This window comes from Plectropomus leopardus, chromosome 20 (genome assembly GCF_008729295.1).
Source record: "Plectropomus leopardus isolate mb chromosome 20, YSFRI_Pleo_2.0, whole genome shotgun sequence".
Lineage (NCBI taxonomy): Eukaryota > Metazoa > Chordata > Actinopteri > Perciformes > Serranidae > Plectropomus > Plectropomus leopardus.
Genome location: NC_056482.1, coordinates 19,092,172 through 19,106,421, shown reverse-complemented (window position 1 = coordinate 19,106,421; position 14,250 = coordinate 19,092,172). Strand labels below are relative to the sequence as shown.

Sequence of the window (14,250 nt, the reverse complement as noted above, 5' to 3'; positions counted from 1 at the left end):
AAAGAAAATGAGACAGAGTGACAGATTAAAGAGGAGAAAATCAAGAGAAAAAAAAGGAGCACGAAGGATCTTAACCAACACTGAGGTGTCCAAAGGGGGTATGGCAAATATCCTCTCTCTCTCTCTCTCTCTCTCCCTCTCCCTCTCTCTCTCTCTCTCTCTCCCTCTCTCCCTCCATCTCTCTCTCTCTCTCTCTCATCCACTGTATTGATGGATGACGGCATGCGGGCGAGGGATGTGAGGGGATGAATGGATGGACACGGGAGAGCAGAGGGAGGGAGGGATGACATCAGTGCAGAGTCTGTTTTCAGCCAATCCCCTCACAGCCCCCTGCCTGCTTTCTCCGCCCTCCCACACCTCTCCGTTGTTGCTACGGCAGCAGCACCATCCCGTCTGTGTGAGGCATTGTTTAGGGTTGGTAGTAATGCGGCGTGGTTGGTGTGTGTTTATATGGGACACCAGAGGCTGCAGTCCACAAGTAATCACCTCTTTTTTCTTACTCAATCATCCAGCCCTCATCTTCCCTCCTCCCTTGCTCTAGTTGTCATTCCTCATCTCCTCCTGCACTTTATCCCTGTTTTCGTCATTGTCTCATCTTCCATCTTCCATCTCACCTCTCTGTCTTCAAGGTCCTTTCATTCATGCTTTGTTCTTGCTGCAGTCTTTCTGCCAAGTATTCACACTTTATGTTTACATGCAGCAAACTTGACATACACATTTACATGCACAAAGGATATTACAGTGTATATCATATTACGTTTTCTGCATGGTCACTTTTTTTTACTTGGAAAATGTGGATATATTGCACAAAATTTGGTCCAAAAGGCATGTGAATCCACAGACAAAGGCACTTTTCTCCACACAGGGCAGGTTGGGTCACTGAATCGTCTGATGAGAATGATGTAGTCTGACTCACCACATGTAGACTGTAGCTATAAACCTGCCATTGGTCGCCTATTTAGACCTTCTTTCTGCCTCCCTTATGCTATCTACATGTTGCCATTTTCAAAATCGGCTTCACTAGAGGAAATATTGAAAAAAAAATGGTAAGCTCTGAAAGATTTCGATCATGAAATGATAATAATGTCTGCTTTTTTCTTTCGGTGAATTGTTGTAAATATCTACAATGATCAAAAAAACTTGTAAACGCACCTCAACAAACCCCAGAGTTTGCCTCGCAGGACTCTCATGCTCGTTTATCCATTTTCTGACATGACCAATCAGAGTTTATTTGCCAAGAGTTTATTTTCTGATATGGTGGCGACATCCCACATTGACTTCACAAATGCACCGATCTGTTCCACTTCTCACAAGCTTCTCTGATATAGTCGTACTAATTTACAGGTTTTTGGGGCCTATTTTTTGGAAGAGAATTAGCCATTTTGTTGACAGTGCTTACCACCGAGTATACAAAGCAAGTCCCTCCGCTTCACTATTTTACAAGAGCACCGTCACTGCATCCAGACAGCGATTGGCTTAAAGCAATACAAACAAGCCAGAGCATTTTTTTCCCCCATAACAGAATGATAACGTGCGCTTCCACCTGACAGAATTCCCTACTCCACATTAAATAACATTTATACAGGAAGTAGTCTATTTCGATAGGTATTTGTACCTGACAGAATTACCTACTCCACATTTAATTTTATTTATAGAGGAAGAAGTTCACTCTGACAGATATTTGTACTTGACAGAATGACACACGGTAGTCCATTCAGATAGATATTCATAGATAATATTAGACAATGTCATATAATACAAAAAGGGACTGCTTCCGTTTTCATAGAAATATCTACAAATATGTATCATATTATATTTTAACATGCAACATTTCCTCTTTTGTGGTTTGGCTTTTGCTTACTGTTGAGTCTTGACAGACTTTTTATTTTTTCTATACCGTGTCAGACAGGAAGCATAAGAATTTCAGCAGTTTCATTCTGATCATCTGCTAACAAGTATCATGTGGATATTGCTGTCAGTTCATATTTGTATTACATAAGTTACGTCTTTGAATATTCATTAATAATTCAGATATAAAAAACAAAAGTTGAGCATAAAGGTCTGTAGACAAAACATTCACAGATCCATATGGCCATTTCCTGTATGTAAACACATACTTTTATGTTTTCCCACATAGGCCCAGTCATAAAAAAAAATCTGAGAATAGGACAGTATGAAATATATCATTTGTTATGTAGTCTGATTATCTGTCTGTCTCTTTCAGCTGGAGTGTCTGCCTATTTTGCAGCCAGTCTGTTTGTGTCAGGGTGTCTGCGTTTCATCTGCTGCTGTGCTGCTCTCTTTGCTCTCGTAACCATGGAAATGGGATCAACATGCAAATACCTGAGCACGTTCGCTAAGGCTGTGTGATAGGAGATGCAAATTGTGTTTCCGCTTGTAGGATTACACACCCACACACACAGATGCACACTCATACGTATACGCACGCACACACAAACGTTACTCTGAGCACGTAAGCACACCCACCTGCAGTCCAGCACATTTCTCAGAACATTAAACCACAGACATATTTAGTACAGTAGGTGAAGGAGCAGTGCTCAACCTTAAATACACACATTAACAACAGTGTGTAGGATTTAAGGGCATCCAATGGCGGAAATGGTAGCCTATATAATATTCATAGCTAGGTTTTCTTTAGTGTATAATCACCTGAAACTAAGAATTGTTGTGTTTTTGTCACCTTAGAATTAGCTGTTTAAAGCTCCTTATGGAGCAGGTCCTCTTCCATTGAGTCTGCCATGTTGGAGCTCAGAACGGACAAACCAGCCATTGGCTGTATTTAGGGCCACTCACATTTCATGACGGTCACTGTAGTTGTTCTACATCCATGGCACATGGGGGAGAAATTTTAGTTCTGCAACCTCACCTAGATGCCACTAAATCCTATACATAGGATTTAGCTAAAACCTACAGCTAAAACCTATATTTGGGGGGAATTTTCAGTGTCACTCCCTGGACTTCCTGCACTCTGGTGAATATATCTAGCAATGTTACCTTTTCCTCATCAATTAATAGTAAAAATAGCTTTAATTTTGTCTAAATAAAAGTCCTCTGTACTTAAATGTTTTTATTGGGGGGTACAAATATGCATAGAAATAGGGTGACATTTTGCAACAGCTAAGCTTTACAATGAATGTCTTATCAATGAATACACAAAATAACCCAAAAGCGATGCATATTTGTTTCTGAAAAGGCATCTGATAAGGAAAAAAAGGTCACATGGATGTGAGATAATAGAACAGGGTGTAGCATCACATATGAACCACAATAACTAAAAAGTGAAATGACAGCATTCTTGCATACAATTAGCTAAGGTTATAAAATTCTAAAAACAAATACTATACTATACTATATACTACAAGTACTATTCCAATATCTTTAATTGGGTGTAACTGTGCATCAAATTACTATGAAACAATTTAATACTCGTCTCACCCTTTTGAAAAATGTAAAAATCATGCATCTATGCCTATGATTTTTACAGTGATTTGATCCACTTTCATATTGAAAATATTTATCAATGAATGTTTAAAGACTTGAATAAAGCACGAAAATAAAATAGGAAAAAAAATGGCGCATCTCTATTTAAAAAAAATAGAGCTCATTCTTTTATTTTTTCAAGAAACTATCTTTCAAATGTGGTCATGAGCTGGTTAAAGCATGGCTTGTGCTAAACTCCACTGTACGCCTCATGGAGTCTAATCTCCATCCCTATCGCCTCTCCTTTCATTGATGTCTGTCTTTTTTTATGAATGAACGGCAGAGGAGGAAAGGGGACGGGAAACTGGATGCTTTGTGATTGGCTGCTATCGCTTGACGTCACCTCCGCCGTGACGCTATGCACCCATTCACAAAAAAAAAGGGAAAATAGAGAAACAATCTTGAGAAGCAACACTCGGAGAGGGAGAGGGAGACAGAGAGAGGTGACCGGAGTGAATGTGAGGAGTAGTGCGGTTACAATGCGCGGATAGAGGACAAACGGAGTCCACCGCAGGATCCGGTGGGGGCGCAGCGAGAGAGACAGACAGCCGACAGTGAAACCGAGACACACAGAGCACTGAAACGACGTACGATGGAGGACCTGGGCGAGATGGACTGCCCGGTGGTGAAGCGGTTCCTAAAGGACGACAGCGCCAAGTGCCTGCTGCTGGACTGCCGCTCCTTCCTCGCCTTCAACGCGGGGCACATCCGCGGCGCCGTCAACGCCCGCTGTAACACCATCGTCCGCCGCAGGGCCAAGGGCTCCGTGCTCAGCCTAGACCAGATACTGGCCGGGGACGAGGAGGTCCGGGGCCGCCTCCGCTCCGGGATGTACTCCGCCGTGGTGCTGTACGACGAGAGGACGCCGGACTCCGAGACGGTGAAGGAGGACAGCACATTGACTCTGGTGCTCAACGCGGTGTGCAGACACTCCTCTGGCTCACAAATATACCTACTTAAAGGTAAATAATATGCTTCATTATTAAAATAAATTTATTTGGGTCAGATGCCGCATGTAGCCCAATGATGATAGAATAGCGCCAGTATCAAAATCCAGGAAAGGTTATTGAATTAATTATTACAGATAAATGTGTTTAGTCTTTCAACCATAGGTATGTATATATTTAAAAAGTTAAGCTATATTACTGAAAATTATGTTTATTTCATTGTTAAATTCAGCCTTTAAATGGGGCAGACACAACAGCAGTCATTTCTTTAGTCACAATTTGTCTGTTTATCACACAAGTATATATCCATAAATTTAATTTTACAAATTCATGGTAGGCTTTTTAACTCAACCTTATTACAAGGCAGTATAGGTGTAAAACAAATACAAAATAAAAGTTATATTAATAAAAACACTGCTAATTTTTATTTCATTGTTAAATTCAGCCTTTAAATGGGGCAATAATAAAAAAACAAACATTTTTTTTTTAGTCACAATGTGTTTTTCATATTTAAAATTTTTATACCCTTATACAAATGATGCTCCTTCTTGAAAAAAGCCTTTGTATAAGTTATAAAAACAAAGATGTACAAAGAAAATAATAAAAATGCACTGACTTGAATGATTATGACATTTAGAATTTTAACATTATTATTGTAATTATTCTTATTTAGCCTTTGAATTGGACAATCAGACTGATAGTAACAGAAATTATCTGTCAAAATTTCATTAATAGCTTAATTTCAATGGATATGCCACCAGCCTATCTGGGGCATTGTTTATTTTATGTTTTAACCAGTGCAATCAATATTATTTTATTGCCTCCATAAAGATACTTGCAATTGTTTTTGTAACTGCTCGATAGCTGGATGTAAATCCAAATTTTAAATATCTTCTTCACTGTGCCTACTCTATTTTTATGCACTAGTGTAGTTTTTTTCTACAATACACACACTCACCCAGTCACTCGCAGCTACACACATTCATGCACAGGCCAATGGCCGTGAGCTGAGTGAATGAGGTAATGCTGATGCATGGAAGCCACATCAAACTGGAGGGACTTATAGGACACACATGATCCTTTCAGAAAATGGTTTGGTTAAAATCATGGATAGGAAGCTATGAAAATATTAAAAATCAACGCTTTTTTACCCCAACAGACTATATTTAGACTGCGGGGAATTTGAAAAGGCAAAGCTGCTGCAAGCTGCAAGCTGTGGCGCATTCTTTTTCTCTGTGTGTGCATGTGTGTGTGTGTGTGTGTGTGTGCATCCTAATGACGTAGTCGCCTTGAAGCATAGGAGTGTAGCTTATAAAGATGACATTTGCCCAGTTAATCTGATGTGATCCCTGAGGTACAGGGAGCAGTGGTCAGTCTGCAGTCTTATTAAAAAAATAAAAGCAAAGAGGATGATGAAATTGTTTTCAAATCCACGATAGTAGATATGGGACGGAGTAGGTCAGGGGTCGGTTTAATAGGCTTTATGTCAGGCTCACTCAGTGCGGAGGTGTAAACCCTGGTGCAGATTGTCCTGGGATGATAATGCGGGTTGCTTCCTTTGACCTGAAGTATGTATCTGAAGTGTTGTATGCGTATAAACAAAATCCCTATTTCTTTAATATTCCTGGAAGAATCTCTGTTTTTTAACGTGATAATTTAAGATACACTCTGCATCATGTTTGACCAGGATGTCTCTTTCCCAGGTGGATACGACAGGTTTTTCTCAGAGTACCCAGAGTTTTGTATAAAGACCAAATCCTTACCAACGCTCACCAGCCAGTCCAGCATCGACTCTGCCTGCTCGTCTTGTGGGACGCCACACCATGACCAGGTAAGACGCCACAAGAGACAGACAGTTGTACATATTGACACAGAAAGCTGCCATCTGCAAACACTGGAAGTTGTCTGCTTTCCCACATTCATCCAACTGCATTTCCACATCCAGTCTGGGTATTCAAAACAGTGAAAGTTAAAGTACACACTTGTTTCTTCAATCTGAAGACCACATGAGAAAAAGCAATTTAAACTGGTAAGAACATTGTCTGAAAATCTGTTTGAATATGTTTGATGATAGGCTAGAGGTCAGAATTCACTATTGATTCACCTCTGCGTCACTTCCTGTGACCCCAGTGGTCTGTTTTTGTTGGTCTACTTTTAGAATCTGCAGATTTAATGCAACATTCACAGTCACATGTGCTTTGGGTTTAATTCCCCTGGAACGCATGAGGAGACAGACAAACCAGCCTCTGTGTGTTTTCTAAGAAAAATGTCTGATAGTTTCAGCCATACTGTCAAGTGTTGTTTTTTTTTTTAATTGAATCCTGCGAATCCTGTCGCTTCCTGTCGGGCATCTCACTTGCTATTTTCCTCTCAGCCCCCACCCCCCCTTCCTCACATTACATCTCTTAGCAGTATTGATCATTTCCTGACGCTGTGTCAGTACCGAGGTCGTCAGCGGCAGTGACATAAACAGACAGAGCCCTCGTCAATAAGTCTCACTACCGGAATAGACCGCCAACTCTCTGACCCCTCAGATGAAGCGAAAGGGAAAACCATACTTCTACTCTTACATTGGAATATGCTTTCAAATATATGTCAAACTAAAACCGGCCCAAGATATATTTTATTTATATGTAGCACAGACTAGATGTGTTTACGTAATATGTTCAGTGGAAATATCTCCTCTGTATAATGTGGCTCAGAACATCTGATGCGTTTTGTTTTCATCATGAAAACGTTTTAAACCATGAAAAATGTGTGTTTGTCATTATGACAGCTACCAGCAGAGTTTGTGGCGGTCTGGTGTTGGCTTGGGCATTTAATTGTTATGGTCAGCAATTAATATGTTCAAAGTAGAGCTGGGCAGTACATTATTGTTATAACGATACCGCGATCTAAGACTTGATAAGGGATGTGTTCGATTATTCGACTAGTCGAGTTTGCTAACCTCGCTAACCAGCACCAGTTATATCAGTCTGTTAAACTTATGAAAATGATTATTATTTGTGTTCACCCAATGAAAATGCCCTTGTAATAAGGTGCGTCTCCGAAGGATTTTGTTTTCCTAACGAATATTGTTTTCAATATTTATTTATTTATTTTTTTAACTTTTATTTAGTGTTGACATGTTTTGTTGTTGCCATGTTTTGTTGGGTCAATGTTCATAATGCAGGATACAAAGTGCTACTCGTTTTGGTGGCATTTAAAATGCATTCTAGTTATTGAAAACTGTGATTATGGATTTCAAATGGCGCCTATAATAACCGCAATATTGTTTCAGACAGTTTTTAACCCTACAGATTAAATTGCACTTAATTTTGTTTCGTTTTCTGAGTGCTTTGTGTTGTAATATTCAAAATGTTGTTTTTTTTCCGATTTTCAGGCTACAATACAGTAACATGACATATTTTTCTTAACTTACCGGACTGTTCTAGCTATTCTATTGTTTATCTTTACCCACGTAGTCATTATTATTGATGATTTTTTATCAAAAATCTCAACATTTTGTACCACCAATAGTTAACCCTACAAAAATGACACAATATCGACATTGATGTATTTGGTCAAAAATATTTGATATCTAATTCTCTCCATATCACCCAGCCCTCATTCAAAACCAGAAAAAATATACGTGATTTCACATTTTTACTTTCCGAGAGATTCTTCCTTTTTCCAGGAAATGTACCAAACCGTCATGCCTTCGGTCAGAGCTGTCACAAACGTCGAGTAAAAGTGACTTTCTGAGGAAATGTTGCTGTGGAGGTTTTTTTTTCTCAGATTAATATTTTTTTCCACTGATAAAGTGTGATCACATGAAAAGTACAAGGTGTCCTCAGTGAAGCATGAGAGAATGGTGAATGTAAATCCTACAAATAGATCTGTTCCTCTAAATGTTATGGATTGAGCATGTAGTCTTCTTATCACACACTCAGTGTTTCCATATGGGGTAAATAACTCGGCTTGAAACTAACTAATTAGCCCTATCGAAAGACCCTTCATTAATCACACAGATAATAAGCTACCTCTGTCTGATGAAAGGCCCGGCTAATGTTATTAGCAAAATATTTAAGCGAGGTCACACTTAGGCTGAAGTCATCTGCCATCTGCTGCACACTGAGACAGTGAAGTCTTTGTCTTATCATGTAAGCTGTTTTATTCACATCAGGTCTGGAGATGTTACTTCATGTAATGACTGAAGACTGACTGACTGAATAAATTATGAACAATATGCCTCAGAACCAAGCAACAAACTCAACTGAGTTTGGCTGAAAAATGATGCTGAGTGTCAAAAACCGCAGTTCGTCTAATGGCCACTTGAGGCTGGCGCCAATAGCAAGTCAATCCCCATAGACACCCATGTTGAAATGCCGATTTTTACAACAGAGATAAAGATGTTTACAGCCTGGTACAAAACTACAGTTTTGGTGTGCATAGTTAATTTCCCCATTAATGACAACTGTACTGAGGTGAATTTTTATATAACTCACCTGTTTTTTATTTTTTATTTTTATTAAGGCCTAAAGTTATGAATAATTAAAGGCAAGCTGCTTCCAATGACAGGCTGTCTGCCAGGCATCATTACAGTGTATGAGTCAGATCCACCCCTCGCTCAACCATAGCTCATCCAAATATGGTCCCTTCTGGCTCCAAAAACCCAAGATGGCGACAACCAAAATGCCAAACTCAAGGGTTCAAACCAGGAGTCCACAAACCAATGCTTCACGGTGGCTATGTCTGTTATTTTTAAACAGTCTCTGCTCAGAATAGAAAATCTGTCTCGTCTAATGAAACAATCAACTGATCAACTAATATTCTCCCATCTGTTCTTCATTCAGGGAGGTCCTGTTGAGATCCTCCCATTTCTCTACCTTGGCAGTGCCCTGCATGCCTCAAAGAAAGAGGTTCTGGACGCCATAGGAATCTCCGCCTTGCTGAACGTGTCTGCCGACTGTCCCAACCATTTTGAGGGGGCGTACCAGTACAAATGTATTCCCGTGGAGGACAACCATAAAGAAGACATCAGCTGCTGGTTCCTGGAGGCTATTGAGTTCATAGGTCAGTGAGTAAATGTGTGACGTGTGTGTGTGTGTGTGTGTGTGTGTGTGTGTGTGTGTGTGTGTGTGTGTGTGTGTGTGTGTGTGTGTGTGTGTGTGTGTGTGTGTGTGTGAGATAGAACAAGTGCATTCCCACAGTGGATAACCAGAAATGAAATGAGCCTCTGTGCTTGATGTGGTGTAATTTTAGGTGATTTTAAAATAGCTAATCTTAGTCTTTTTTTTGTCAAACCAGCAGTTTAAAACCCAAATATATTTAATGTACTATAATGTAAAACAAGGAAAAGCAGAAAATCTTAAAAGCAAAAGCCATCAAGATTTTTTTTTTCCATTTTTGCTTGAAAACTGACTCAATCAATTGAAGAATAGTTTTTTTTTTGATTGACCAATAATTGGAGGTCTAGACATATGTTTACTTTAACTAGATCTAATATCTTTGTTTTGTGTGTTAAGTTCACATTGCTGAGGTATTTCTTTCTTTGCGTTGTCTGACAGTCTGAGAATTTTCCCCAGAAAAGAGCTCTCAGAGAAAAGCTTTCATGCAGCGGATACACTGTGCATATAGAGCAGGCTCATGATGACAAATCAGACATTTATTCATTGGGATCTGTTGAAAATGATTATTTCCAAGTAGTCCTTTATCACATCCATTTCAGCAGACTTTGCAGTGGCAGAAAAGGTAAAAAAGGTAAAAAAAAAAAAAAATACCCCACAAAATCTAATCAGATTAATCCATTGCAGAAGAAAAACAAAATCAAAGGAAAGACAGAAAATATTGGAAAAGATTCCAATCAATCATTTCCCTGGAGCACAATTTATAATTTTTGTAGGTAATAAAGGCAAGTGTGTGGATTTGCTATCGCTTTGCATATCCACGCTGCACGTAGACGTTGTGTGTGTCGTTTCTGTGCTTTCAGTGTATGTTGGTGAGCGTGTGCTCTGTGTGTGTGTGTGTAGGTGCTGGTATGCGTCACAGTTAGCTGCTGTGGGACCAGAGTCTGACTCATCCACTGTTACCGGGTGAACAGACGCTGTGGTGGAGTTACCTGAAATCAGTCTGTCTGTGTGTGAAAGCAAGACAGAAAAAATGCAGACAACTGATACACAGAGCGAAACACAAAGCATGAGAGATAGGGGAAGAGGTTGTTAGCAATTATGCATCTGTGCATTTAAAGAATAAGCCTGTAAATGTTCTCCTGCTCATGTGTTTGAGAGGTCATGGAGTGAATTGGATTAAAAGCAGGAGTTTGATATTCAAACGGCAGCATGGCCAGCAGCAGTTGGGGAAAATTAGATTATTCAACATGCAAAAACAATAAAGTTCCTCCCTTATCTTCTTCATATTCTGGGCTTCTAATTTCCTGCAGGCTTCTACACATGCTCCATAACATGACTGCCCAACTAATCAGTCAAACTGTTGAGGAAATTGAGTTGCTTTAATCAAACTATTACCGTAATCTGGTTATTCACAGTAACAAAGTAATGGCATGCATCCATCTGAACATACTGAAAGAGCCAGAGACATAAATAGGACGGGGAGGAAGTGTGAAAGAGGCTGATGACTCAGTTTTTTTGCACTTGTGTGTTTCAGTTAAATGTGATTTGCTGTTTTCTCACTTTGAGGGTAGTTTGACTGCACAGGGAGGGTAAGGCATGAAAAGTGTGGAGGAGAAGAAATGAAAACAGCTTGAAGTGAAGCTGTGCATCTGATGAGTTTAAAATACTCGGTGGCTGTAAAACAAAAAGCATTTTTGGTGGCAGTTTGTGGAGGTTCATGGTGTCCATGAAGAATGTTTTTTTTTGTTTTTTGCAAGCATTAGGAACTGTTGGAAAATAGCCATCAAATTCTCCTTTGCATTCAGTGTGAAATAAGATTTACATGTTGAGGGGTTTTACTGTTATTTGGCTATTGTGTGCCACCGAGTTCAAATAGGGCCTTTTTAAAAGAAATAGCTTAACTGCTTAGAGATGAAAATACAAGAAAACATTGTCATTGTTCATGATGGAAATTAAGCTTGCGGCAAACCACTATAAAAAAAAAACCTCATAGAGACAAAACAAAAACAAGTCTTAAGAGTCTACAACTAGAACCTCTGCAAGGCTAACCTAAGGCACAGCACTGACTATGTTTACATGCACAAAAAAATCACTTTTTACTCTTATTCCGAAAAAGACAATTCCTACTAAGCTGTTTAGATGGCTTAAGAAAAGAAATAATCTTGGGCGACCTCTAGCTCACCAATTAGTGTGCACCACACAGAGGCAGAGTCCTTTACATCAGCAGTGGTTCAATTTTCCAACCTGTTGCCCTTTGCTGCACGTCTTCCCCATTCTCTCTTGCTGTTCTGTAATAAATGCTAAAGATCTCTCACAATAATGTTAAAAAAAAGAATATTTAACTAATATTCCCATTTACATGCAGTCATGCAAACTCAAATTAACGTGCCCTAACATGATGTTTATCACGTCAAAATACGGAAAAGTAGCATGGCTGCAGCAACATGTCAACAGACAAGATGCTGTGAGTTGCAAACTGCAATAAAAACCCTAATTGAGACACATTTTCATATTGAGAATAATAGTGGAATATAAGTGTGCATGTAAACACAGTGACTGATATCAGCAAAATGCTGATGTCAGCATGCTAACATACACACATTGACGACATGCTGATGTTTAGCATGTAACATTAGTGTCTTACCATTTGTGATCACATATGGTAACATTTGAGATTTTTGTAGTAGCCCATAAAACTGAATTATATTTATTATCCATAGAAACTTCTAACCTTTGACCCATCTCCCTCCCCAGATTCAGTACGGGACTCCAGTGGGCGAGTGCTGGTCCACTGTCAAGCAGGCATCTCCCGCTCTGCCACCATCTGCCTGGCTTACCTAATGAAAAGGAAGCGGGTGCGTCTGGACGAAGCCTTTGAGTTTGTGCGCCGTCGTCGCAGCATAATTTCCCCTAACTTTAGCTTCATGGGCCAGCTGCTGCAGTTCGAATCGCAGCTCCTCGCCACCTCATGCGCAGCCGAAGCGGCTGCCACAGCGAGCCCGCTGCTGGGACCCAAATCCTCAACGACAACCACTGCAAAGACGACCACGCCCACCTCTCCGTTCATTTTCAATTTCCCAGTTTCAGTGGTGAACCCTGCCTACCTGCACCACAGCCCGATCACGACCTCCCCCGGCTGCTGATGGACAGCCAATCACAGCCAAGTAACTAACTCAGCGCAGACTGGGCTACCATTGGCTGGAAGAGCTGTCAGTCTTACTGGCCGCTGCAGTATGTACATGCTTCCAGGGTGGGGAGGTGAGAAGCGTCAAGGTGCCTGATTAAAAACTGAAAGACTGAAAAAAAACCTTTTTAAAGTTCAGAAACCAGCCAACGCTCCTTCCATTTTAACACAAGATTTCTTCAAACTGACCAAAAATGAACTGGCTTTCAAAACTTGTTTCAGAGTTGGGACAGAGTGTTGGACAGACGTTAACTGACGATACACCTTCTTCCTTTAAAAACAACAACATGCACAGGGACAGACTGACACACAAACACTGACACAGAGAGGCATGTGCAGCAACTTGCTTTCCGCCTCTCTCTCTCACACACACACACACATTCATGACTACCAACTGAATAAGCTCAGTATGAAGACTGTTGCTATGGAGACAACAGGTCTTTAGGAGAGGAGATGGACACAGGAAGGAAGGAGGAATTTTAAGCACCCGCTCTTTCCCCTTTGGGTGTCCCTCCTGTTGCCAGACAAAAGAGATGGATGGAAAAAAGAGGGGAGGAGACGGTGATAGAAAGCAGGAGCCTCTTCAGTGACAGGTGCTCTGACCGGAGCTTCCTGTCTTTCATACGTCCTCTTCCTCTCACCCCACACCTTCCTCTCCTCTCATCTCCTTTTCATCCTTTTATATTCCTTCCTCCTCCTCTCATCTCATTTTCACCCCGTCCGCCCCCTCTCCTCTGCTCCTCATCTCCTCACTGAAGAGGCTAAATAAATAAAATAAGAAGCAAAATAAAGGCCAGGGCCCTTGGAAACAGAGTGGGAAACCCCACTGCAGGCCCCTGATACACACCGTAGGAAACCCCTTCTGGTACATCACTAAAAAGTTGTTATGGATGAAAGGGCTGAAAGGAAAAGCTGTGAGAGAATGACGTCATTACAAAAATTAGGTTTGGCTGAAAAAAGGAGGAAAAACATTTTGAGCACAGTGGCTCTGGAAGATAGCTGCTTGAAGGACCATTCTGCTGGTTTGTTTAAATGCATTATAAATGATTTATTTTAACTCTTGTCACAGCAAACACAACTTTAACTTTCTATTCTGTTTTGCACGTTTATTATACCAGATGAACTGACTCCGATAGCAGGCTTTAGATTTTTTTTTTAGGATAATTGGCTTAAACATGCATCACCAGCGACTTGTCCTTTAAGATGTTTGTGCCTTGTTCACAAAGGTATCCTGTGGATTTAGGCATGCTGCTAGAAAGCATTGCTGAATGTTAGTCAGACTTAAAGAAAAAACAAAAAAAACAGAGCTCAGCATTTCAGCAGCGCAGTACAGACTATTATTCCACATTTTCAAAAGAACAAAAGCTTCTGTGTTTATCTCTCACACTCACAGATGGACACAAACACATAATAGACTGATTTTGAAAAAGTCCATATTAGACATTACAATGAGAAATATATATTTTTAATATACTGATATATATATATATATATATATATATATATA

General features: G+C 40.1%; 1 protein-coding gene across 1 annotated transcript; it reads left to right on the top strand.

The window, feature by feature from the left end:
• The first annotated feature begins 210 nt into the window (after positions 1-210).
• Positions 211-14,220, top strand: dusp4 (dual specificity phosphatase 4). Its single transcript, XM_042508959.1, has 4 exons — positions 211-4,463; positions 6,152-6,279; positions 9,284-9,503; positions 12,314-14,220. The coding sequence occupies exons 1-4, from the start codon at positions 4,094-4,096 to the stop codon at positions 12,700-12,702; spliced, it is 1,107 nt and encodes a 368-aa protein (XP_042364893.1). The 5' UTR covers positions 211-4,093; the 3' UTR covers positions 12,703-14,220.
• Positions 14,221-14,250: the final 30 nt, after the last annotated feature.

Bases quoted from the DNA above. Each gene is read 5' to 3' on its own strand.
- dusp4 (XM_042508959.1), top strand. From the start codon at position 4,094: ATGGAGGACCTGGGCGAGATGGACTGCCCGGTGGTGAAGCGGTTCCTA. The intron at 4,464-6,151 runs GTAAATAATATG...TCTCTTTCCCAG, and splicing joins ACAAATATACCTACTTAAAG to GTGGATACGACAGGTTTTTC. The intron at 6,280-9,283 runs GTAAGACGCCAC...TTCTTCATTCAG, and splicing joins GGACGCCACACCATGACCAG to GGAGGTCCTGTTGAGATCCT.